Source organism: Giraffa tippelskirchi, chromosome 8 (assembly GCF_054371585.1).
Source record: "Giraffa tippelskirchi isolate mGirTip1 chromosome 8, T2T-mGirTip1v1.2.pri, whole genome shotgun sequence".
NCBI classification, from domain to species: domain Eukaryota; kingdom Metazoa; phylum Chordata; class Mammalia; order Artiodactyla; family Giraffidae; genus Giraffa; species Giraffa tippelskirchi.
The window spans coordinates 157848986-157872704 of record NC_137282.1 but is presented as its reverse complement, the minus strand read 5'-3'; the positions used below and the strand labels follow the sequence as shown (position 1 = coordinate 157872704).

The window sequence follows — 23719 nt, the reverse complement described above, 5'->3', positions numbered from 1 at the left end:
CCCGCCTCCCGGGGGCGCTGCCGGCGGGTGGGGGCGGGGGGCGTCCGCCGCTCATGCCGCCCCGGCCCCTGAAGCCCCGGCCGCGCCGCCCGCCCGCCTGCCCGCCCGCGCTCGCCGCCGCCCCGCTGCCCCCAAGATGTGGCACAACGTGGGGCTGACCCTTCTGGTGTTCGTGGCCACGCTGCTGATCGTGCTGCTGCTGATGGTGTGCGGTGAGTGGGTAGTTAACACCCGCCGGCTCGGCTTGTCCTGCCGAGTGGCTGGTTCTGTCTCTCGTTTTTAAAAGAGAAAAAAAGAAAAAAGACGGTCTGGGTGGGCAAGTGTCGAAAAACCATCGGTTCTCCACTTGCTCCTCGGGAGTGAGCACGGAGCTGGGTACCCCTGCCCACCACGGGCCCGCTGGCGTCCCCCGGAGGAGGGAGCCGGGTCCAGCGCTGGGCGTGTGGACCCGGGGTTAAGCCTGGCCGCAGCAGCGCCTAGATCGCCGCCCTTGCCGCAGATCAGCCCAAGTCGTCACCTTGGCCTGTATGCGAAGGTGCAGGGATCGGTTCCTCCTCTTTCTTTTTACACGTTCTGACTCCCGATGATAAAGCGAGGGAGGTTTCATTACCTTCCTTGAACCGGGGGCAGAATCAAGAGTTGGCTTTGCAGCACGCGTGAGATTGTTTGCTTGGAGTTCAGGCGTAAGCTGAATTCCAAACATCAGTGCCGAGACGAGACAGAACTTAAAAAACACAAGCTATATTAAACTTCCAGGGTCAGGTAACGTAACTCTTAGTTCTGTAGTAATGGTGCTATTTTGTTTGCTGTGATTTTTTTTTTTTTTCCTTCCCCTCCATGGAATGAGAGGACGTGAAACTTTTTTCCCAAGGTAATTTTAGCGCAATTGTAGATCTTTTTTTTTTTTTTTTTCTAATACACAGTAACTGATAGCTACCCAGCCATCTCATCCTCTGACACCCTCTTCTCCTTCTGCCCTCAGCCTTTCCCAGCATCAGGGACTTTTCCAATGAGTCGTCTGTTCGCATCAGATGACCAAAATACTGGTGGTTGGATGGCATCTCCGATGCAATGAACGTGAACTTGGGCAAAATCTGGGAGATGGTGGGGGACAGGGAGGCCTGGCGTGCTGCAGTCCTTGCGGTTGCAAAGAGTGGGACAAGACTGGGCGACTGAACAACAAACAACAATAGCAGATAGCCACAGCTCTCTTAGCAAAGGGGCTGAGCAATTGTGAACATTTGGGAAAGTGTTTACAACCAGATGTCAGTGAGTTTGCTTTTTCATAATTATCATATTGAAGTATGGATTCAGGTTGATGCAATAATTGGTTAGTATTCAAAATATGGGGCTTATTCATCACGTGATTAATGCACCAAGTGCTCAGTGTCAGCTGTGTTTGGAGATATTTAGGCATGTACATATATGTATATTTGTGTTTATATACTTGTATGTATATTTTAAATTTTCTTTTACATGACCATATACATGTGTATATATAGATAAACTTGTGTGTATATACTTGTTTGTATATTTTTAGTTTTCTTGCTTTTACTAAGGCACTAGAGCTAAAGCTTCTAACTTACAGGCTTTTCTGATGATAAAGCAATTGGAAGGCCTTTCTCAATTTCCTGCCTGTGATGTCAGGATTTGGGGCTAATTGTAGATGTTTAGGATCCTTGAAATAAGGAAAACCAAATCTTTGTGATTTGTGTGGTTATGAGGAAGGAGGTAAACATGCTTTCCTTTCTGATTTGAACATGCAAACTACCTGGAGATGGCACTGTACCGTGTAAACCATACACCACTTCCTTGTTGTTCAGTTGCTAAGTTGTGTCCGACTCTTTGGAACCCAGTGGACTGCAGCACACCTGTCTGTCCTTCACTGTCTCCCGGAGTCTGCTCAAACTCATGTCCATTGAGTCTGTGATGCCATCCAACCATCTCATCCTCTGCTGCTCCTTTCTCACCACTTGAGAGTATTTGCCAAACTTGCCTTTGAGACCTCAAAATTCCTATTTGCTACATGTCAGACTTGCTCTCTCAGCCTCCAGTAGCCATTTGACTTAAATTCTACTCCTTTTTCTAAAAGTACTCTGCCTTTGACTTCAGAAAACAATGTGGAATGAGAGGTGAGGTGTGATAAGTAAAAGAATGCCCTATTTTGATTGGAGTGGTCGAGACTAATAGCTGTAAGAAGGGTAAATGATGGGTACCTTCATGTTTTGACTAGTGGGGAGCCTGGGGCTTAGGGAGGGGGAGGGATGGATCCCACCAGATTTGAGAGAGAAACTAAGTCTGCTGTAACAATATAGACATTAAACCATAGAAATTTATTTTCTTACAGTCTGGAAGCTAGAAGTTCAAGCGGTTAATTTCATGGTGTCAGCAGGGTTAATTTCCTCTGAGCCTCTCTCCTGGACTTACAGATGACCATCTTCTCCCTGTGTCTTCACATGACCTTTCATCTGTGTGTGTGTGTCTGTGTCCTAATCTTATGTAATAAGGGCACCAGTTATATTGGATTAGGGCCCCACCCTTATCAGTTTATTTAACTTTTAAATAAACCTTTAAAGGCCTTGCCTCCAAATACAGTCACATTAGGGATTAAGAATCAATGACCTGGGTCTGCCCCAAGAAATGCATAGCCTGAAAGAACTCTGACCGGTTCTTTCACATAGTGAATTCTAATTTTCAAATTTCAGGTTCCTTAGGGAGGTCTTCCTTCTCCTATCTGTTGGTTGTACTTTCTTGTCTCTCATTCATTCTAAAATTATTTTCCACTTCCACTATTCATTGAAACTGCCGTTGTCAAGGTCAGTAACAAATGGCCTCTATATCACCAAGTCCATGGTCACTTTTGAGTTCTAATTCTCTCTAACCTCACAGACTTATTCTGTACAGGTGAGCATTCTTCCCAAGAAGCATTTCTTGTGGCTTCTGTACACTCTACCTTCATGGTGTTCTTCCTACCATAGTGGTTAATTGTTTTATCTTTTCCTGTCTTCCCATCCCCTAGAATTTAACTCTTTTTGACTAAATCTATGATAGGAAATGTTTTACATTATTCCCAGTACATTCATAAGTATGTAAATTACATGTATCAATCAGTACATGTATCTATCTACTCATCATCGCTCTTATCTCTGAAATAAAAATTTTATAGACTAGTACTTGGCCATTACTCCATGAGATGCATGCTATTTTCTACATTAATATAATATAAATATGTATTTTCTTCTATATTTATAATAAATATATATATATGTTTCTGTTTTCACCTTCCTTCCATTCTGTCCCTTATCTAGTTTAAGGATTTGAATAGTAACTGTAACTAATGACTAACATTGGTATCTCCAGCTATCACAACTCTCCTGCACCCTAGGCTCATGCCTCAGTACCGTGACTTGGAGATCTAATAACCATCTCAAACTGAACACATCTAAAACAGAACTTTTGATTTCTACAACCTATTTGTTTCTCCCTGCTCACATGTTAGCAGCAGCCAGGGACTTGGGTGTCATTCTTGGATTTGCCCTTTCCTTACAAATACTCACTGCCTCTGGGAAGTCACTTCAGTTTTGTCTCTCTCTCTCTCTTTTTTTTTTTTTTTCTTCCAGTGTTACTGAGCTATAATTGACATACAGCATTGTATAAATTTGGAGCTTCCCAAGTGGCTCAGTAGTAAAGAATCCGCCTGCAATGTAGGAGACGAAGGTGTGAACCCTGGGTTGGGAAGATCCCCTGGAGAAGGGAATGACAACCCACTCAGATATTCTTGCCTGGAGAATCCCATGGACAGAGGAGACTGGTGGGCTACAGTCCATGGGGTCACAAAAGAGTTGGACACGCCTGAGCAACTTAACAACAGTTGTAGAGATGTAAGGAGTGCAACATAATTGATTTACACACATCATGAAATGATTATCATAGTAAGTTTGGTGAATATCCATCATCTTGTAGATATGGAAGTAAAGAAATAGACAAAAATTTCTTCCAGTGATGAGAACTCTCAGATTTACTCACTTAGCTTTCATATGTAACATACCTCAGTGTTAATTATATTTATCTTGTTGTACATTATGTCCCTAGTACTTTTCTTATAGCTAGAAATTTATACCTTCATTCAATCCCATCCCTCTCCTCCTCATCAGCCACAGATCTGATCTCTTTTTCTATGAATTTGTTGTTTTTTAAGTACTAATTGACCTAGCACACTGTTAATTCCTGTTACAGGATATTGGGATTTGATATTTGTATACATTTCAAAGTGATCGCCATGAAAGTCTAGTTATATCTGTCACCGTACAAAGATACTACATAGTTAATGACTTTATTCCCCATGCTGTACAGTTCATACCCATGACTCATTTACTTTGCAACTATAAATTTGTACTTCTTAATCTCTCTCACCTATTTCTCCCTGCCCGCCCCCCTCCTTTGGCGACCATCTGTTTGTTCTCTGTATCTATGACTGTTTATGTTTAGTTATGGTTGTTCATTTGTTTTGTTTTTCAGATTCCACCTGTAAGTGAAATCATAGAGTGCTTTTCTTTCTCTGACTTATGACACTAACATAATACCTTCTAGATCTATCCAGGTTGTTACAAATGACAAGATTTCATTTTTTAACCCCTGTGGCTGAGTGATACTCCACTGTATACGTTTCCTTTATCTTTGTCATCTATCCATTTCCCTTTGCACTGTCTGCCTCAGGTTCGGCCTGTGTGTGTCGTTTTTGTCTGTGGGGGTTTGAATCTTTGGATGTGGCACTCAGTGGTACGGAGGCTGGCTGTATTTTATGTTTGTTTCCTCCAGCTAGAGTGTAAGCTCGGTGAAGACAGGGACCTTCTTCAGCTTGTTCACTTCTCTGTTCCTGGATCTTAGAGAGTAATGCCTGACATGTAGAGGGCCCTTGTATGTTTGAAATAGGAGTGAAGAAAGATTGCTCTGTATAAATTATTAAATTCCTATTAGAAACATACTCTTAAGTGTAATACAAACCCAGGTTGTGTCAAACTGGATAACCTTTGTATTACTCAGTAAAATACACTTAGTGAACTCTTATGTTCAGCTGCTGTGGTGGAGGTCATGAGTATTCAAAAATTAATAACGCATAATCCCCAGTATACTTTCTTAAATGTCTGGTAGAATTAATTTAGGCCAGGACTTTCCTTTGGGGGGAAGTTTTTAATTACAAACTCACTGTCTTTCATTTGGGCTAATGTTGGGCTATTCCAGTTAACCTGTTTTTTCTTGAGTGAGCTTTTGTGTTTTTCAAGCACTATGTCTGCTTAATCTGAATTAATATTCTCTCATCATGTAATATCTGTAGGATCTGTGATGATGTCTTCTCTTTCATTCTTGGTATTGTTTGTTTTCTTTCTCTTGTGTATGGTCAGTCTGGCCAGAGGTTTATGAATTTTATTGATCTTCTCAAAGAATCTGGATTTTTTTTGTTTTACTGATTTTTTAATTTCTTGTCCGTATTTTATTTCATTGGTTTATGCTTTTATCTTTATTTTCTTCTATTTATTTTGATTTTAATTTGTACTTCTAGTTTCTTATGGTAGAAGCTTAGATTATTGTTTTAAACTATTCTTATTTTTTAAAAAATAGGTGTTTAATGGTGTTAATTTATTTTCAAGTATTTTGATTTTTTTAAAAAAACTTTATTTGGTTCAAAATATTTTTTAGTTTCACTTGTGATTTGTCCTTTGAATTGTGAGTTACTTAGGACATTTCTCCCCCCCGCCCCATATATCATTTTATCATTTTCTAGTTAAATTTTGTTATAGTGAGAAAATGTATCTTGTGTCATAGAATTTAAGAAGGTTTACGCTTAATGGGCTTCCCTGGTGGCTCAGATGGTAAAGAATCTGCCTGCAATGCGGGAGACCTGGGTTTGATCCCTGGATTGGGAAGATCCCCTGGAGAAGGGAACGGCAACCCACTCCAGTATTCTGGCCTGGAGAATCCCGTGGATGTATATATATGTCCATGGGGTCACAAAGAGTCAAGACACAACTGAGTGACTTTCAGTTTCACTCTTAATGAGACTAATTCATGGTCTCTTTTGGTGAATGTTCCACATTTGCCTGAAAAGAATGTTTGTTCTGCTGTTATTGAGTGGAATGTTCTGTACCTGTCAGGTCAGCTTGGTTGATAACATTGTTTGATATTCAGTGTTATCACTGTGGTTGATAGCATTGTTCAGCAGTTCTGTTTATCAGCTATTCTGTTACATAGTAGGAATCTTAAGAGCTCTGAGATGGGTCAATTGGTGAAAGTCATTAAACCCTTAAGTTTATGGTACTTTTGGTGCGTTTTGAAGGTGGGGGTTGGAGGATGGAAGTTGAATAGTTTGTGTGGGGTTTCTACTCTGTGTTCTAAGACACAGGAGAAACAAAAGAAAAAGTAGATAAGCCATACATTTTCCTTCCTTAAGGAACTCATGTCTTGGGAGGAGGACTGTTATTAATACAATGACGATGGAAGTGCATGTGAAATCATAAAGCAATCACCCAAGAGAGGGCAATACTGAAGAGATAGTATAGTAGAAAGATGTAAAAATTATGTGTTCACGTTGCTTAAAAGGGCTTCCCCGGTGGCTTAGATGGTAAAGAATCTGCCTGCAGTGCAGAAGACCCAGGTTCGATCCCTGGGTCAGGGTTGCTTAAAAACCTCAGTGACAGTAGTAATGACCCCTTGTCTGCAGAGTTTGCCCTGGGTGGGGAAGAGGCTGGAGCCTAAGACATGGTAACAGTGGCTAACCTTTGATGAGTAATTTATGATATACAGGCATTCTCTTTAGCATGTGACACATATTCATTCTTTTTATTACTGTGTTGTCTCTTTGAAAGTGTGTAGTGTTGTCTGCATTTTATAGACGAAACTAATATAGAGGTTAACTTGCCCACATTTCAAGTGAGTTGGTGAGTTAGGATTCATGGCCAAGCAGTGTGGCTGCAGCATGCCTCTGAGTTATAAGAAATTGCAGTGGTAATCCAGTTGACAGTAAGGATGGAAGATGGCGCTGGGGATGTAATGAAGGAAGCAGACGGGAGAGGGTTTATTAGGGTAGAAGCCACAGTAGGGGAGGGCCATCGTGCTGGAATACCCTGTTTTCCATCTGAGGGGTAGGGGGGATACAGTACCCCTTATGGAAATATGAGCATCAGAAGAAGGAACTGTGGGACAGACATAGTTTTTAAAGGTGTCTTCCAGCCAACGAGGTAGAGATTCCTTCCTGAGGTTTAAGAAAGGGAGAAAGTAGGGATGAAAAAATGTAGTCATATGTAATAGAGGTCATATTTAGATCCATGGGAGTGTTGTGATTGCTGAAAGGAGAGGAAAATTCAAAAAAAAAAAGAGGTTTTGAAGGGAATTTTAAAACTGTCTTCCATTTCCTGGATAACAGGGATTGAGGTGTGGAGGTATTTCGGTTTGACGTTGTGTTGGATCAGTGACGGTCCCCTGTGTGTCTTTACAAAAGAGACATTCAGTAGAGGGAGCTTTGTGGGAAGAGTTGGAAGAGCAAGGTTCTGTTTTCATTTTGCCTATGTCTTGGCCTTGGACATACTACCTTAGAAGTGAGCCTTACCTGCCTTCTGTGTGAAAGGGAAAAAAGGTTATAGGATGGAATGTGGAAAAGAGCTTTATACCAATTGAGATTGGTATTGAGCCAGTCAGCTACCACTGGCTATCACAGTCACTTAGATATCATCATGATGGTGGGATTAAGTTAAGACTGTGGAGGAATGAGTCCACAAAGATAGGAATTTTTTTCTACTGCACCTAGGCTTTTTGAACTAGAAAGATCTTGGGTAGAAAGTCATGTTCTCATTTCCTAATTAGTGTTTTGTGTTTTAGCCATACTTTCACTATGAAAATATGAGAAATTTGATGCACTTAATGAGGAAGAGAAGTGGAGAAGGAATGGCAAACCACTTCAGTATTTTTGCCTTGAGACCCCCATGAACAGTATGAAAAGGCAAAAAGTTAGGACACTGAAAGATGAACTCCCCAGGTCAGTAGGTGCCAGTAGATGCCCACTGGAGATCAGTGGAGAAATAACTCCAGAAAGAATGAAGAGACAGAACCAAAGCAAAAACAACAGCCAGTTGTGGATGTGACTGGTGATGGAAGCAAAGTCCTATGCTGTAAAGAGCAATTTTGCATAGGAACCTGGAATGTTAGGTCCATGAATCAAGGCAAATTGAAAGTGGTCAAACAGGAGAGGGCAAGAGTGAATGGCGACGTTTTAGGAATCAGTGAACTAAAATGGATGGAAATAGGTGAATTTAACTCAGATGACCATTATATCCACTACTGTGGGCAAGAATCCTTTAGAAGAAATGGAGTAGCCATCATAGTCAACAAGAGTCCAAACTGCAGAACTTGGATGCAATCTCGAAAACAACAGAATGAACTCCGTTCGTTTCCAAGGCAAACCATTCAATATCACGGTAATCCAAGTCTATGCCCTGACCAGTAATGCTGAAGAAGCTGAAGTTGAACGGTTCTATGAAGACCTACAAGACCTTCTAGAACTAACACCCAAAAAAGATGGCCTTTTCATCATAGGGGACTGGAATGCAAAAGTAGAAAGTCAAGAAACACTTGGAGTAACAGGCAAATTTGGCCTTGGAGTACAGAATGAAGCAGGGCAAAGGCTAATAGAGTTTTGCCAAGAGAACGCACTGGTCATAGCAAATACCCTCTTCCAACAACAAGAGAAGACTCTACACATTGACATCACCAGATGGTCAACACCAAAATCAGATTGATTATATTCTTTGCAGCCAAAGATGGAGAAGCTCTATACAGTCAGCAAAAACAAGACGGGAGCTGACTGTGGCTCAGATCATGAACTCCTTATTGCCAAATTCAGACTTAAAGAAAGTAGGGAAAACCACTAGACCATTCAAGTATGACCTAAATCAAATCTCTTACAATTTTACAGTGGAAGTGAGAAATAGTTTCAAGGGATTAGATCTGATAGACAGAATGCCTGAAGAACTATGGACGGAGGTTCGTCACATTGTACAGGAGACAGGGATCAAGACCGTCCCTAAGAAAAAGAAATGCAAAAAAGCAAAATGGCTGTCTGAGGAGGCCTTACAAATAGTTGTGAAAAGAAGAGAAGCGAAAGCAAAGGAGAGAAGGAAAGATATACCCATTTGAATGCAGAGTTCCAAAGAACAGCAAGGAGAGATAAGAAAGCCTTCCTCAGTGATCAGTGCAAAGAAATAGAGGAAAACAATAGAAGAGGAAAGACTAGAGATCTCTTCAAGAAAATTAGAGATACCAAGGGAACATTTCATGCAAAGATGAGCACTTAAATAAAGGACAGAAATGGTATGGACCTAACAGAAGCAGAAGATATTAAGAAGAGGTGGCAAGAATACACAGAAGAACTATACAGAAAAGATCCTCAGGACCCAGATAACCATGATGGTGTGATTACTCGCCTAGAGCCAGACATCCTGGAATGTGAAGTCAAGTGGGCCTTAGGAAGCATCACTGTGAACAAAGCTAGTGGAGGTGATGGGATTCCAGTTGAGCTATTTCAAACCCTAAAAGCTGATGCTGTGAAAGTGCTGCCCTCAATATGCCAGCAAATCTGGAAAACTCAGCAGTGGCCACAGGACTGGAAAAGGTCAGTTTTCATTCCAATCCCTAAGAAAGGCAATGCCAAAGAATGCTCAAACTACCAAACAATCACGCTCATCTCACATGCTAGTAAAGTAATGCTCAAAATTCTCCAAGCCAGGCTTCAATAGTACATGAACCGTGAACTTCCAGATGTTCAAGCTGGATTTAGAAAAGGCAGACGAACCAGAGATCAAATTGCCAACATCTGTTGGATCATCGAAAAAGAAAGAGAGTTCCAGAAAAATATCTACTTCTGCTTTATTGACTATGCCAAAGTCTTTGACTGTGTGGACCACAACAAACTGTGGAAAATTCTTAGAGATGGGAATACCAGACTACCTGACCTGCCTCTTGAGAAATCTGTATGCAGGTCAGGAAGCAACAGTGAGAACGGGACATGGAACAACAGACTGGTTCCAAATAGGGAAAGGAGTACGTCAAGGCTGTATATTGTCACCCTGCTTATTTAACTTATATGCAGAGTACATGATGGGAAATGCGGGCTGGATGAAGCACAACCTGAAATCAAGATTGCTGGGAGAAATATCAATAACCTCAGATATGCAGATGACACCACCCTTACGGCAGAAAGTGAAGAACTGAAGAGCCTCTTGATGAAAGTGAAAGAGGAGAGTGAAAAAGTAGGGTTAAAACTCAACATTCAGAAAACTAAGATCATGACATCCGGTCCCATCACTTCATAGCAAGTAGATGGGGAAGCAGTGGAAACAGTGACAGACTTTTTCTGGGGTCTCCAAAATCACTGCAGATGGTGACTGCAGCCATGGAATTAAAAGGCGCTTACTCCTTGGGACCAACTTAGACAGCATATTAAAAAGCAGAGACATTACTTTGCCAACCAAGGTCCATCTACTCAAGGCTATGGTTTTTCCAGTAGTCATGTATGGATGTGAGAGTTGGACTATAAAGATAGCTGAGCGCCGAAAAATTGATGCTTTTGAACTGCAAGGAGATCTAACCTGCTGCTACTGCTGCTAAGTCACTTCAGTCGTGTCCAACTCTGTGCGACCCCATAGACGGCAGCCCACCAGGCTCCGCCATCCCTGGGATTCTCCAGGCAAGAATACTGGAGTGGGTTGCCATTTCCTTCTCCAGTGCATGAACAGGAAAAGTGAAAGTGAAGACGCTCAGTCATGTCTGACTCTTAGCGACCCCATGGACTACAGCCTACCAGGCTCCTCCGTCCATGGGATTTTCCAGGCAAGAGTACTGGAATGGGGTGCCATTGCCTTCTCCTCTAACCAGTCCATCCTAAAGGAAATCAATCCTGAATATTCATTGGAAGGACTGATGCTGAAGTTGAAACTCCAATACTTTGGCCACCTGATGCGAAGAACTGACTCATCTGAAAAGCCCCTGATGCTGGGAAAGATTGAAGGCGGGAGGAGAAGGGGACCACAGAGGATGAGATGGTTGGATGGCATCATCGACTCAGTGGGACATGAATTTGAGTAAACACTGTGAGTTGGTGATGGATAGGGTGGCCTGGCCTGCTACGGTCCATGGGGTCGCAAAGAGTCGGACGTGACTGAGCCACTGAACTGAACTGGTGAACTCATTCCTCTGATTTGCTGATCCTGCCCTCTTCCATGGTGATGAGTTACTTTGAGCCTTTGTTTTCTTATCTAGAAAAAGGGGGATAATGATTCCTAGTCTCACTAGTTCAGAGGGCTAATGAGAGTATTAAATGAAATGTTGAATGTAAAAGCACTTGGTGAACTGAGAACTCTGTGATTACAACTGCCCTCTGGGTTTGTGGCGTGTTGATGGTCATTCCTCTGATTTGCTGATCCTGCCCTCTTCAGGTGATGGTTCATTATTCGGGTTCATCTGCCATGGCTACCCTTCTGCTGCCAGCACATGTATCTTGCATTGTTGTTGTGTTAGTTGCTCAGTTATGTCCAACTCTTTTCGACCCCATGGATGTAGCCCGCCAGGCTCTCTGTCCACGGAATTCTCCAGGCAGGAATACTGAAGTGGGTAGCCATTCCCTTCTCCAGGGAATCATTCCAACCCAAGGATGTAACCTGGGTCTCCTGCATTGGCAGGTGGGTTCTCTACTGTTTGAGCCACCAGGAAAGCCGTTTATCTTGCATAGAAAGACAATATACAGTGCGTTTTCATGAAATGCATCCTCTGAACTAATGCTTGGGTACTGGCACACAGAAGTTGAGTACTTCTTTGCTTATCCCAGGATACACAACCTCTGTTGCCAGCAAGTTTATCTGACACACAGACTTGCCTTTTAAACTGTGAAAAACTACGGTACTTGTGTAACAATTAGTGTACATTTTTGACTGTAAGTGCATATAATTTTGGACAGTCCTTCTCCCTGCCCCTCTTTCTGTTTTTCCTCCCTCCCTCCATCCATTTTTCTCTTAAAATCCCAAGACAAGATAGGAGACCCATGGTATATAGAATAAAAATAGGTAAGGAGTTTTTGGTGTCTGCACATCAGGTTTGGGTGGGAAGAACTGAACGAGCTACACTTCTACAAGAGGCCCTGTAGTCATTAAGTATTCTTGCCTAAAAAATCTCGTGTACAGAGGAGGCTGGTGAGCTACAGTCTATGGGGTCGCAGAGACGTAGCGACTAAACAGCAGCAGCAGAGGAACTATGAATACACGCGTGTTATGAATATTCCACCTCTGTCCTGCTCCTCCATTGCTTACCCTTTTCTCCTTTTCCTTGGCCACTTGTAATTGATCTGCTGTAGCACTCATATTTCTTCTTCACGTGACTTCTCTTTTCCACACCTACCTGTGCATCAGAATCATCTAGGGAACTTAGAAAGGATGAGCAAGCACAGTCCTGGAGACGGATTTGCAGTGTCTGGGGTGAGTCGTTGGGAGTCAGTAGCTTCTCAAGACTCCCGAGCAGAGCATGCTGAGTAGCCAGTTTGAGTGACGCACAGTGTGGTCATCACATGTCTTTAACTGGGGTCATTCCATTGGACAACAAATAAATGCTTTCAAAATTGCTTTCCACTTAGACGTGTTCTTCTCCCTGAAAGGGAGAATAGGACTTCCAGCCTCAACAGATCCTACCTCACCTGCAGGGAATGTGATGTGCCAGAAGTTTGTAGAAAGACAGTGTATAGTGAACAACAATTTGGCCATAAATGATCCGTGCAGAACATTTCCTCACAGTACCTGTCCCGAAGTTAAGAAGTTTGTTGTGGTTTAGTCGCCAAGTCGTGTCCGATTCTTTGCAACCCCATGGACTGTAGCCTGCCGGACTCCTCTGTCCATGGAATTTTCCCAGCAAGAGTACTGGAATTGGTTGCCATTTCCTTCTCCACGGGATCTTTCTGGCCCAGGGATCGAAATTGTGTCTCCTACATTGGCAGGTGAATTCTGTACTGCTGAGCCACCAGGGAAGCCCAAAGAAAAAGCTGTTTTTATTTCCAGGTCTAATGAACATAGCCAGTGACTATTAGCAGTTTCACTGGCACTGTAGTACCTCTCTTAATTTCTTCTTTACTAAGTCACACTTTTCCAATATACCTGTTGGGAGTTTTAATAGTCATTCTTTTTCCAGAATAAATGTTGTGTGGTTGTGTTTCCATTCAAACTGCCTGGCATTTTAAGTGTCATCCTCTGTTCAGACAGTTAACACTGATGAACAGTCTGTTGCCTAAGCACCAGCTCTTCTGGGCTCTAAGTGCCGGGAGATGGAACCCCACTCCCCTGCAGCCACCACCTTCCACACGCCACCCTCCCCCTGGTCTCCCCAGAATTACAGCTGTGTGAGAACTCAGTCTTTACTTGGAGAATAACTTGTGAACTTCCCCGAATCTAGCGAACACCCCTGCAGTTCTTGGTTGTCCGGGTTCACCACTACAATTCCCTTTTTAACTTTGCTTTCTCGCCCTGTCATTACAGTAGCCATTGAGAAAGGCAGCACACTGGATGTTTCTTTGGCTGCCCAGCAGATGAGCTCCATATCTGTATTAGGGAGAATCCTCAGCCTCAAGATTTTTCGTGGGAAGCCCTACCCACATGCTCCTCCACGTGAAACCCTCACTCACCTTACACGCAGGTAGAATAGGGAAAAAGGAGCTGCTTTTCAGGTTTGCTTAACTGCAGGTGAGGGTAATAATTAAAGAGGTGTGACGTGCTTTACCTGGTGTGGTGGGGAGGGAAGTGTTGTGTGGAGGCTGCGGCTGTAACTTGCTACTCCAGCCCCTGGAGTCTCTCTGATTGTCTACCACATTCTGAATTTTGACTTCAGATTGAATCCCTTACATTGTTTGTTACTGGCAGTGATTTTTTTTTTTTTTAAGTCTATTGTTTTGGATGTGTTTTATTAAAATTGAGAAAGACAGAGTTTATGATCTCATGGAATACTCTTATTTGTATCTCCCCAGACTGACTGCTGAAATGGTCTTCAGTTCCTTTCTTGTAGATTCCTGTGCTGGGGGACTTGACTTTCTCTGAACCATCCCAAGGGCAAGAGTATTTTATGGTGGGAGCCCCACTGGTGACAGCCCTTCTCTTCAGTCAGAAGAGTTCCAGTTACTCCCCTTTACATTCTAAATTTCTGCTCATTTTATACCTAATAGCCACTGTTAGAATCTTTGATCTTTATGAGGTCAAGACTATCATCATCTTTGATTGAGCTTGCTTGTAATTTTCCTGATGGTAAATTCACCTCCGTAATATCTATTTAGCACTTAACTTTTAGGGTGAGTTCTCAAAATTAACCTAAGAGAGGTTTTCCTTAGTATCTTGAAATCACCTGGGCTTATTTAGGCCAATTAATGGTATTGGGGTATTTAAAACAAGAAGTCTACAGAGTATTCATGATTTATTTGTTGGTTTCTGACTTATTTTTCTCCTGATTTTTCTGATTGTCAAAACATTTTTCTGTGTGCACTGTGGAAAAATTTTGATATGGACAGAGAAGTATCATAAAAAAGCATAGGTTCCCCCATTGATGTACAGATTCAATACAATCCCTGTCAAAATTCTTGCAATTTTTTTTTTCCAAAAATTGACAAGAAAATGGTACATGGAAATGCAAAAGACTTAGAATAGCCAAAATAGTCTTGAACAAAGTTTGTGAACTTATACTCTTGATTTTAAAACTAAACACAAAGCTACTATAATCAACATGATGTTTGTATGGCATAAAGATAGATCAGTGGAATAGATCTTTGCGACCCCATGGTCTATACAGTCCATGAAATTCTCTAGGCCAGAATACTGGAGTGGGTAGCCTTTCCCTTCTCCAGGAGATCTTCCCAACCCAGAGATCGAACCCAGGTTTCCTGCATTGCAGGTGGATACTTTTACTGGCAGAGCCACAAGGGAAGCCCAGGAATAAACTATAACATTTATGATCATTGGAATTTTGACAAAATTGCCAAAGCAGTTTAATAGAGGGAAGAACAGTCTTTTCAACAAATAGTTCTGCAACAATTTAGTATCCACGTGCAAAAGGATTAATTTGGATCTTTTACACCAAAGTTAAATAAAATCAATCAAAGACCTACGTGTAAGAGCTAAAACTAAAACTCTTAGAAGAATGCATAGGCATAAATCTTCATGACCTTGAGTTAGTCAGTGGTTCCCTAGATATGGTACCCAAATCATAAGCAACTAAAGAAAAACAAAATAAATTGGATTTCACCAAATAAAAACTAACTTGGGCTCCATCATAATTAAAAAACTACCATCCTTCAAAGAACATGATCAGGACAATGAAAAGACCAGCCCACAGAATGGGGAAAAAATGTTTGCCGATCATATGTCTGATAAACAACTGGTATCAAGAATATATTTAGAATTCCTACAACTCAATAAAAAGAAAGCTGGTAAAAAAGTGGACAGAGAAGTTTAATAGACATTCCTCCAAAGAAGATTTACAAATGGCCGGTAAACACAAGAAAAAGATGTTCAGCAAATTTAGTCATTAGGGAAATATGATCATAAAAGCCACTATGATATACCACTTCATACCCGCTAGGATGACTATAATAAAAAAGGTGGAAAATTGAAAGTCTTGGTGTGGATGTGGAGAAATTGAGAGCCTCTTACATTTCTGATGGGAATGTAAAATGGCACAGCTGCTTTGGACAGGACTTGAGCAATTTCACAGATGGTTACGTGAAGGTTACCGTGTGACCCAGCAGCTCTACCCCTTGGTGTACAGTGAAGCCTTGAGCAACACGGGTGTGAACTGTGCAGGTCCACTTACATGTGAATTTCCTGCATTAAATACATACTGCAGTTAAGTACATGATCTGAGGTTGAATCCTTGGTTGTGGAACCATGGATATGGTGGGCATACTGTAAAGTTACAGATGGATTTTCAAAGGTGAGGAGGGTCTAACCATGGCCTTGTTCGGGGGTCAGTTGTTATACCCAGGAGACGTAAAAACATGTTAGTGCAAAAATTTGTGCTCTTGGTCATGGGCATCCCGTATAATCCCAGAGTTTGTCTTTATGCCTTGTCTGTAGCAAATGCTTGATAACCGTTTGTTACATCAGTTGTAATCACTTACACGTTTAAATTACGCATCCTGCTTTGTAGTGTACCCCTGACAGAGTTAACTGAGATGTTCTCAATTGATAATGCTGGGCGTAATAATTTTTCTGAATGTTTTTTATCTCTCTTTAGGTTGGTATTTTGTTTGGCATCTTTTTTTGTCAAAATTCAAGTTTCTTCGGGAACTGGTGGGAGACACCGGATCCCAGGAGGGAGACCGTGAGCCTTCAGGGTCTGAGACCGAAGAAGACGCTTCACCGTCTCCACACAGGATCAGGTCCGCTCGCCAGAGGAGGGCACCTGCTGATGAAGGCCACTGAGCCAGCCCGGTCCTGTGATAGCGAATGACCAAGGGTCCTGGGAGTCTCTCTCTGTAATGCCTGGGCTTTGCAGTTTGCTAAAAGAGTGAAGAAGATTCATTCTTGGATTCTAAGTCCAGTTCAAAAAAAGATCTACATGTAAGCCATATGCAAATAAAGGGAATTTCAACCAAATCGCACCATTGCAGATTTCATCGTTAAGATAATTTTTGCTTATATGCTTCAACATATATACTTTTTCTTTGACCCTTGGGCTTCTTTTCTTGCACTGGTGTTAATCTGATAAATAGTACAGGCTTGAAAAACCGTATTTTATTAATGTTAGTTCTGTGCCGTGTTTCTCCTCCCCCTTCCCCCTCATCATGCCTTGTCTGAAATTGGGATATATCTCGCGGTTACAGTCAACCAGGCAACAGTCATGATGTAATGACCCTTGCCTGGGCACGTATGGACCTCAGGCTTGTCATAGCATCATTACTGATTGTTGGTAACAAATGTGTCAGGTTTAATTGGCTTTTAAAAATGTCTTCAAAAAGATTACACTATGATTCAGCCTTGAAACGAAAAGTCATCGAGTATGCAGAAAAGCGCGGGAACAGAGCCGCGGGCCGTGCGTTCCACATCAGCGAGGCAAACGTCCGTCGCTGGAGGAGCGACCGAAGCTCCATATTTTCTTGTAAAGCCACCACAAAGTGCTTTACGGGACCTAAGAAAGGAAGATACCCGCAGGTAGACGAGGGTGTGCTACATTTTGTCAGCGAGACGCGTGCAAAAGGACTGCCCGTCACACGCCAAGCAATGCAGCTGAAGGCCGGAGAAATTGCCAAAGCCCTCGGAATAGACGAAGCGAAGTTCAAAGCCACCAGAGGCTGGTGTGATCGATTCATGCGTCGAGCAGGACTGTCCTTGAGGTGTCAAACCTCATTGCGTCCAAAGCTTTCCGCTGACGTTAACCCACGGGCGGTGCCGGAGTGCCATTTAAAGCGGAGCTCCATTCCTGGCGCTCTCGACCATGCCGAGGGGGCTGTGGTCTGGAGGAACGCAGACGCCCGTCTGAATGATTCCGAAGAGTTAGACTCAGACTACGACGTTATAGTCATAAGTTAACCAGCTTATTTCATCATGCACTTCCTTGACGTGTGCACAAGGTTGAGGTGATAAATACCTGTTTAAAAGCTCTGTTCGAGTAAATCAGAAAACTAGACACTCTGCAGAATACAAAGGCATCTTGTCATAGTTGAATCGCCTGTGTCTTTTCTTAGTGATGTATATGGTGCATCTTACCGTTGATGGTGTCTTAGGTTAGGAAAAAAGTCTGTAAATTTATTTTTATTCCTAGGATAGCAACTATTTATTGGGGAGCTTAATTCTGACTCTTACTATACTGTTAAAACCGTTATCCTCTGAGACACATTTTGGGGCCCCTGTTCATGATTCTAGAGTAGAAATGTGGGAATCTGGGCTCTGTCCTCTTCCTTCGGGAAAGGTAGGCCTCGTTACTCCTTGTGCAGGGGAGGACTTCATGCTCAAGGCGTGTGCCGTGGAGAAAATACTTCTTCACAGACAGCAATTTAGTGACAAGGCCTCAGAGGCACTGGGTATTGAGGAAAAAACTAGAGAGTGGGTGAAAATGCCTGCTTTACTGTAAAATGATTCTTGCCATGTTCCCTTGTTTGTCTTCACCGAACTTTGGACTGATTGTTTCCTGGGGAAGAGAGATATGCATTAAAGAACTTTCCCATTTAGTGTTGCCTGCTTTGAAGCGACGCAGCAGCAGCAGCAGCTTTGTATGAGAACAAATTGCAAAGCCAATTTATTTTATTAATCTTAAGTTCTTTCTATGTTTTAAACATTTGTTTCTCAAGAACTAGTCATTACAGAGTATCACCTCTGTTTTATGACTGTGTAATTTTTGTTTGATACCTCATACTCCATGCTGATAGTTTTATTAACAGTTCACCTGCTTTGCCCTGAGTTGATGAACACCTGTGCTGTCATTGTGGCCCTTTGCATGTTCTAAAAGGGAATTTACAGAGTTTAACTTTACTTTTTAATATTTGCTAAGGGGAGCGGTCCCCAGCAGCTGAGAGTGGGGCACTGTCTTTATTTCCTTACTGGATACAGTTTTCTGTCTTTATGTGACTGTGTTCATCAAGCATTCATTTTAATGCTTCGTACTAGCTAAATATCACATTCAAGTGCTCATCAGGTAGGGAAAAACCTCATGCTTCTTGGTGCTGGGAGGATATTTGAATTTGCTCTTTCGCAGGCTGATATTTGGAGCTATGGATTCTGCTTTGTAGTGGATGTGTTAGGTTAGATAATAGTTGCTGACAAACTTTTTTAGTAGCTGGAAAGTTTCCTATTGTGTCAGTATTAAGAATGATGGCCGACATAACCCCTAAAATATGCAAGGGTCATCCACAAATTAATCCATGAAAAGATGTACATGTTGGTATTATTTATTAATATTTATGCTTTTATGGATGTCTTTAAAAATAGAATTTTAAGAAATATTCTGCTTAGCTTGCTTGGGAAATATGCCCAAAGCATATTAATAGCTCACAGTCTGCCATGTTTTAACTCTTAGGAAAGTAAAAAGAAGTCGCTGCTGCCAGTATGAAAATTCTACAGACTGATTCCTTTGTTTGAAACATTTTTTCCCCCTGAGCACCTCTTTTCCTAATAGACTCACCATAGTACATATTTCTAAGGCCACTGAGAGAGGCAAGAGAAATAGTTAACACAGAGTTACTTGTGATGCAGTGTTTTTGGTTTTTTTTTTCCTGTTTTAGTGCTTTTGTAGCTGAACTTACAGAGCTCATAAGTGCATTTTCAGTTTCTTAGTAGCCTGTGGTTGATTTTGAAGCTTGGAGGGTTCTGAGCATAAAAAACCCCCAAGTATTAGTCTTGTCTGAACGCTCTCAAACAGTGCTGATGACCACGGACGCCCGCGTTGGAGGATTAATTCTAAAACGAGAGGACTCTGGTGGGTGCTTTTCATTTCTGTCCAACCAACCACTTACAAATCGTTTTTCTTCTTTTGCTTCTGAATCTTCTGTGAAAATTGTGTATATCAGATTTATTGGTAGCATTGCTCTGATTTCAAGGCCAGAAGACACTAAATATTTGTGTGACACTGTTAAATAAAGTTTTAAAGATTTACATTCATCCAGTGGGTTTCTGTAGTGATGTTTTCATGGTGGGAGCATCATTTTGTGGTGGATAGGCAATTTACATGCTGACCCATTTCTTGAGATGTTATCAGATTTAAAAACAGCTTCAACCTGTCATTTTAACTGAAAGTTGGGAATCTAGTAAGTAATGGTTTCACAAAATAGGGCATTTTAAACCAAAATGTGTTGAAAGGTTTGAAAGTAGTGCATTTTTACTTTTTAGAGCTCCATGCTGCAGTATTTTTAAATTCAGTTTTTCTTAAAAGCTATGTTTTAATGTAACATTAGCTTTTGACTGGTAAACTTGAAGTGCTTTTATATTTCAGGTTGACTTTAAAAAGCCAATGAGCAGTACTCAAAGGTTATGGATTCTTAAGCAATTAATGGAGTAGTATTTTGATATGGAGTCTAAAATGAAAGCACCTTGTCTACTTTTAAAGTATTCTATAGTTTTTAACTTAAAGCATAAAGAGTAACATTTTATCTTATATTAATAAAAATTAACATTTTTCTTAAGTTCTATGCATAACCATTCACCAAATACCGCTGCTCTGGTTTCTTGAAGGAAACGTTCTGTGCTATGCTATGATGTCATCTTGCTGCTTGACAAATAGGTTTATAAGGAATTAGAACTGTGTGTGTTCATAATGCCTTTGTGTAACGAGATGTAAAATGAGAGATGAGGAGTCCAGGTAAATGTTATTTGCTGTAAAACAGTTACTCGCTGTTACAGTTTTAAAACTGGTCAACACTATGTCTAAAGCTTCTGTGGTTTGTCTGTATGATGTCACTTTACAAAGAATAAATTAAAGTGAAAACAAAAGTTGTGTTTGTTTCACTGATGAAGTATAAGAAGTATGAAGGATAGCTTGGACGCGAGGGGTTGGAAACCAGCCATTTTTACCAGTGGGCTCACCCTTCACCTCATTTGTCAAACTAAATATCTACAAGAATTAGGACAAGTTAGCAGTAATATTCCTAGTGGATGAAAGAAATGGACTTGGAGCCTAAGGACATAAAGTGTTAGAACTAGTTTACATTTAACGTTTAGCCTTCTTTTTCTTCCCAAGCTTTATCCCGAATCCTCAAGATTGTTTGGAAGATCTGTTCACCATAGGTCATGTCTCCCATTAACATTAACATTCCTAGTGTTAACCACCAGGAAGACTGGCTGAGGGAACTGACGAAAGCCAAGTAAGATGGAGGGATGCCTTTGAAACCCATTTGAGATGGGAAATCGGGAATTGCTATGGCTGGGTGCCAAGTTTTGATTTCTCTGCGGTACTCAGCTGCCAAGAATGTAGAATGGAAAAGTGGCCTGTGCCAGGGTCAGGCTTTGTATGGTCGGGGTGTCTCGAGGGCAGGGTCACTCGAGATTACTGGAGACGGGCCATGGGGTCTTGGCTGGATTGTAAGAGAAGCCAGATCAGTAAAGCTCCAGAAGTGGGGCAAGTGGGAAGGCATGGAGATGGAAGATAGTAGGATGCGTGTGTATAACAGAAAATTGGGCTGGAGTCTAGGACTTTGGAGGGGAAGCAACCACAGAAAAGGGGTATCTGAGAGCTGTGATGCATCCTAGGGTGTTGTGTGGGGCCATCAGCCCGGCCACTGGTAGGTCTGCCTGATGGCTGGAGTCAGGATGGGGAAGATGACCGTGACCTGGGGACTGGGTCAGGGATGTGGAAGACTGAAGACTGATCTTCAACTCTGGGAGGTCAGGCGGCCCTTGACAGGAGGGAGTTTCCTGAGAATGAAAGAGGCGTGTTCTTGGGGAGCTGTGAGAAGGCTTTGTCTTCAGCCTGCCCCTTCCCCGACCCGGGCAGCTCTACAAGCCAGGGCATGGTGGTTATAGTTAATGTACTTTGGTTATAAAAATGATAACTGTTGATGAAGAACTTCCATGGGGATGGGGAGGACGGAAGAGGGGAGGACAAAAAAACCTGATGAGAGAATCAGGAGGCAGAGGGAGTTTATCAGGGAGAGGATGTGAAGAGGGTTCCGGACAGAAAAAAAACTGAGGGAAGGTTCCTGGTTTGCAGAACAGCAGGTATTATGGTTGGCTGTTCCTGGAATGGAGAGTGACTATGGGGTGCGACATCTTGGAGCTGGAGAAATAGGAAAGATGAGGTCATCAAGGAACTCGAACGCAGTGTCAGCGGCTTTACCATCTTGAGTGGCTGCAGCACCTGGGCCAACTGCAGTGGCACAGGAAGCTCGTGCTGACCGCACGGAGGAGTCCTCGTGTGAAGACACAGTGGAAATGGTGCTAGACAGCCAGCGGCAGGCTGGGAAGGAGTAATGGCCCCGGGAAGTTTGAGGACAAAGCATCCACAGGGCTTGAGACTGGGTCGTGAAGGCAAGTGACAGAGAAGTGGAAGATGATTTCAACATTGAGGTCAACAGCATTGATGGATGAGTACAGAAGAAGTAGGCTTGAGGTTGGTCAAAGGGAGATGAAAAATGAGAGGCCAGTTTGGGGCATACCTATCTGAGGTGCTTACAGGCTACTGGGTGGACAGAAATAATAAACAGTTGTAAAAATGGTAGGAGGGTCATCCACGGTCATCGGAGAGTGAATGTAGTAGAAGCTGTTGGCAAAAACAGGATCTACCAGGAAAGAAGCCAGAATTGGAGACCCAAGGAGTGGCCCCTAAGGGGCATCGATATTTAAGAGGCTGGTAAAAAAAGGTTTGGCCACCTCATGCGAAGAGTTGACTCATTGGAAAAGACCGTAATGCTGGGAAGGATTGGGGGCAGGAGGAGAAGGGGACGACAGAGGATGAGATGGTTGGATGGCATCATGGACTCGATGGACATGGGTTTGGGTAAACTCCGGGGGTTGGTGATGGACAGGGAGGCCTGGCGTGCTGCGATTAATGGGGTCGCAAAGAGTCAGACACGACTGAGCGACTGAACTGAACTGAACTGAAGGACACTGGGAAGGACTGCTAAGAACCAGCGACATACCTGGGAAGAAGGCAACGTGCTCGAGGCAAAAGGAAGACAGAGCTTGAAGGAGCACGTGTTAACCTGGTCTGTATTAAAGAATGATGCTGCTCGGAGCCTGGCAACCTGATGCGTGCAGAGATCCAAGCAAAAGAAAGACGTAAATCTCTGCAAGGTGGCAGTGGGACAAGCTGAATCGACATTCTTGGGGTTCAATTGGACGGGGTTTGGTGGTGGATTAGATATGGGAGGTGAAGGGCAAAGGTGATCCATCGGTGGAGGCTGATAGAGGACATGGGGGGAGAATGTCTGAGGGGATAGTCCAGGTGGATGGAAATGACCAATGGAAACGGCCACTCTGAGGATGCAGGTCAGAACGGAGTTCCTACCTAAATGCTATACCTTGATGGTTGGCAATTACTTAACCTCTCTGTTGTCTGGTCTGCTGAATGAGAATGAGAATGTGTACAGTTGTGAGGAGTAAATTTTTTAAAATGCCTGTTAAGCCTGCTCCTTAATATACAGTGGACTTCCCTGGTGGCTTAGATGGTAAAGAATCTGCCTACGATTCGGGAGAACTGGGTTCGATCCCTGGGTTGGGAAGATCCCCTGGAGTACGGAACAGGTACCCACTCCAGTATTCTGGCCTGGAGGATTCCATGGACTACAGTCCATGGGGTTACAAAGAGTCGGACATGTCTGAGCGACTTTCACTAATATACAGCAAGCAACCTGTGACTTCACCCCTCTTCTCTTCTTTCCTTACTTCTTACTCCTTTGTAGCGAAGGAACCCTTCTAATGACAGGTTGGTCCAGGAGTTGTCAGTTCACTGAGAACAGTTGAAATGGGGAGTCACAAAACATTCACATTCATCCTGCAGTATTTTGAGGAAAGGTCAAGGCTTTTTTCACTGAATATAGATCCCTTAGAGTTCAATCTCATTTTCTTTGCAAAAGCCAGACTTAAAATCTGGTGGTCTCTAGCTTCATTCTTTTAAAATTGAAGCAAGAACAGAACCTTGCAGAACAAAGATTTTTACTGGAGTGTTTTTCTGCCTTTTTAAAGTTGCCTGGCTTGCCCCTAGACGGACAAGATATTTTGCATCT

General features: G+C 42.5%; 1 protein-coding gene across 1 annotated transcript; it reads left to right on the top strand.

The window, feature by feature from the left end:
- The first annotated feature begins 10 nt into the window (after positions 1 to 10).
- On the top strand, positions 11 to 20489 carry SMIM13 (small integral membrane protein 13). The gene is made up of 2 exons (XM_081523826.1): positions 11 to 212; positions 16303 to 20489. Exons 1-2 carry the CDS (start codon positions 137 to 139, stop codon positions 16488 to 16490), a joined length of 264 nt encoding a protein of 87 aa, XP_081379952.1. The 5' UTR covers positions 11 to 136; the 3' UTR covers positions 16491 to 20489.
- The last annotated feature ends 3230 nt before the right edge of the window (positions 20490 to 23719 follow it).

What these genes read in the sequence shown, in the direction of transcription:
- SMIM13 (XM_081523826.1), top strand. Translation starts at nt 137, where the DNA reads ATGTGGCACAACGTGGGGCTGACCCTTCTGGTGTTCGTGGCCACGCTG. An exon ending in GCTGCTGCTGATGGTGTGCG is followed by an intron (nt 213 to 16,302) that starts GTGAGTGGGTAG and finishes ATCTCTCTTTAG; the next exon opens with GTTGGTATTTTGTTTGGCAT.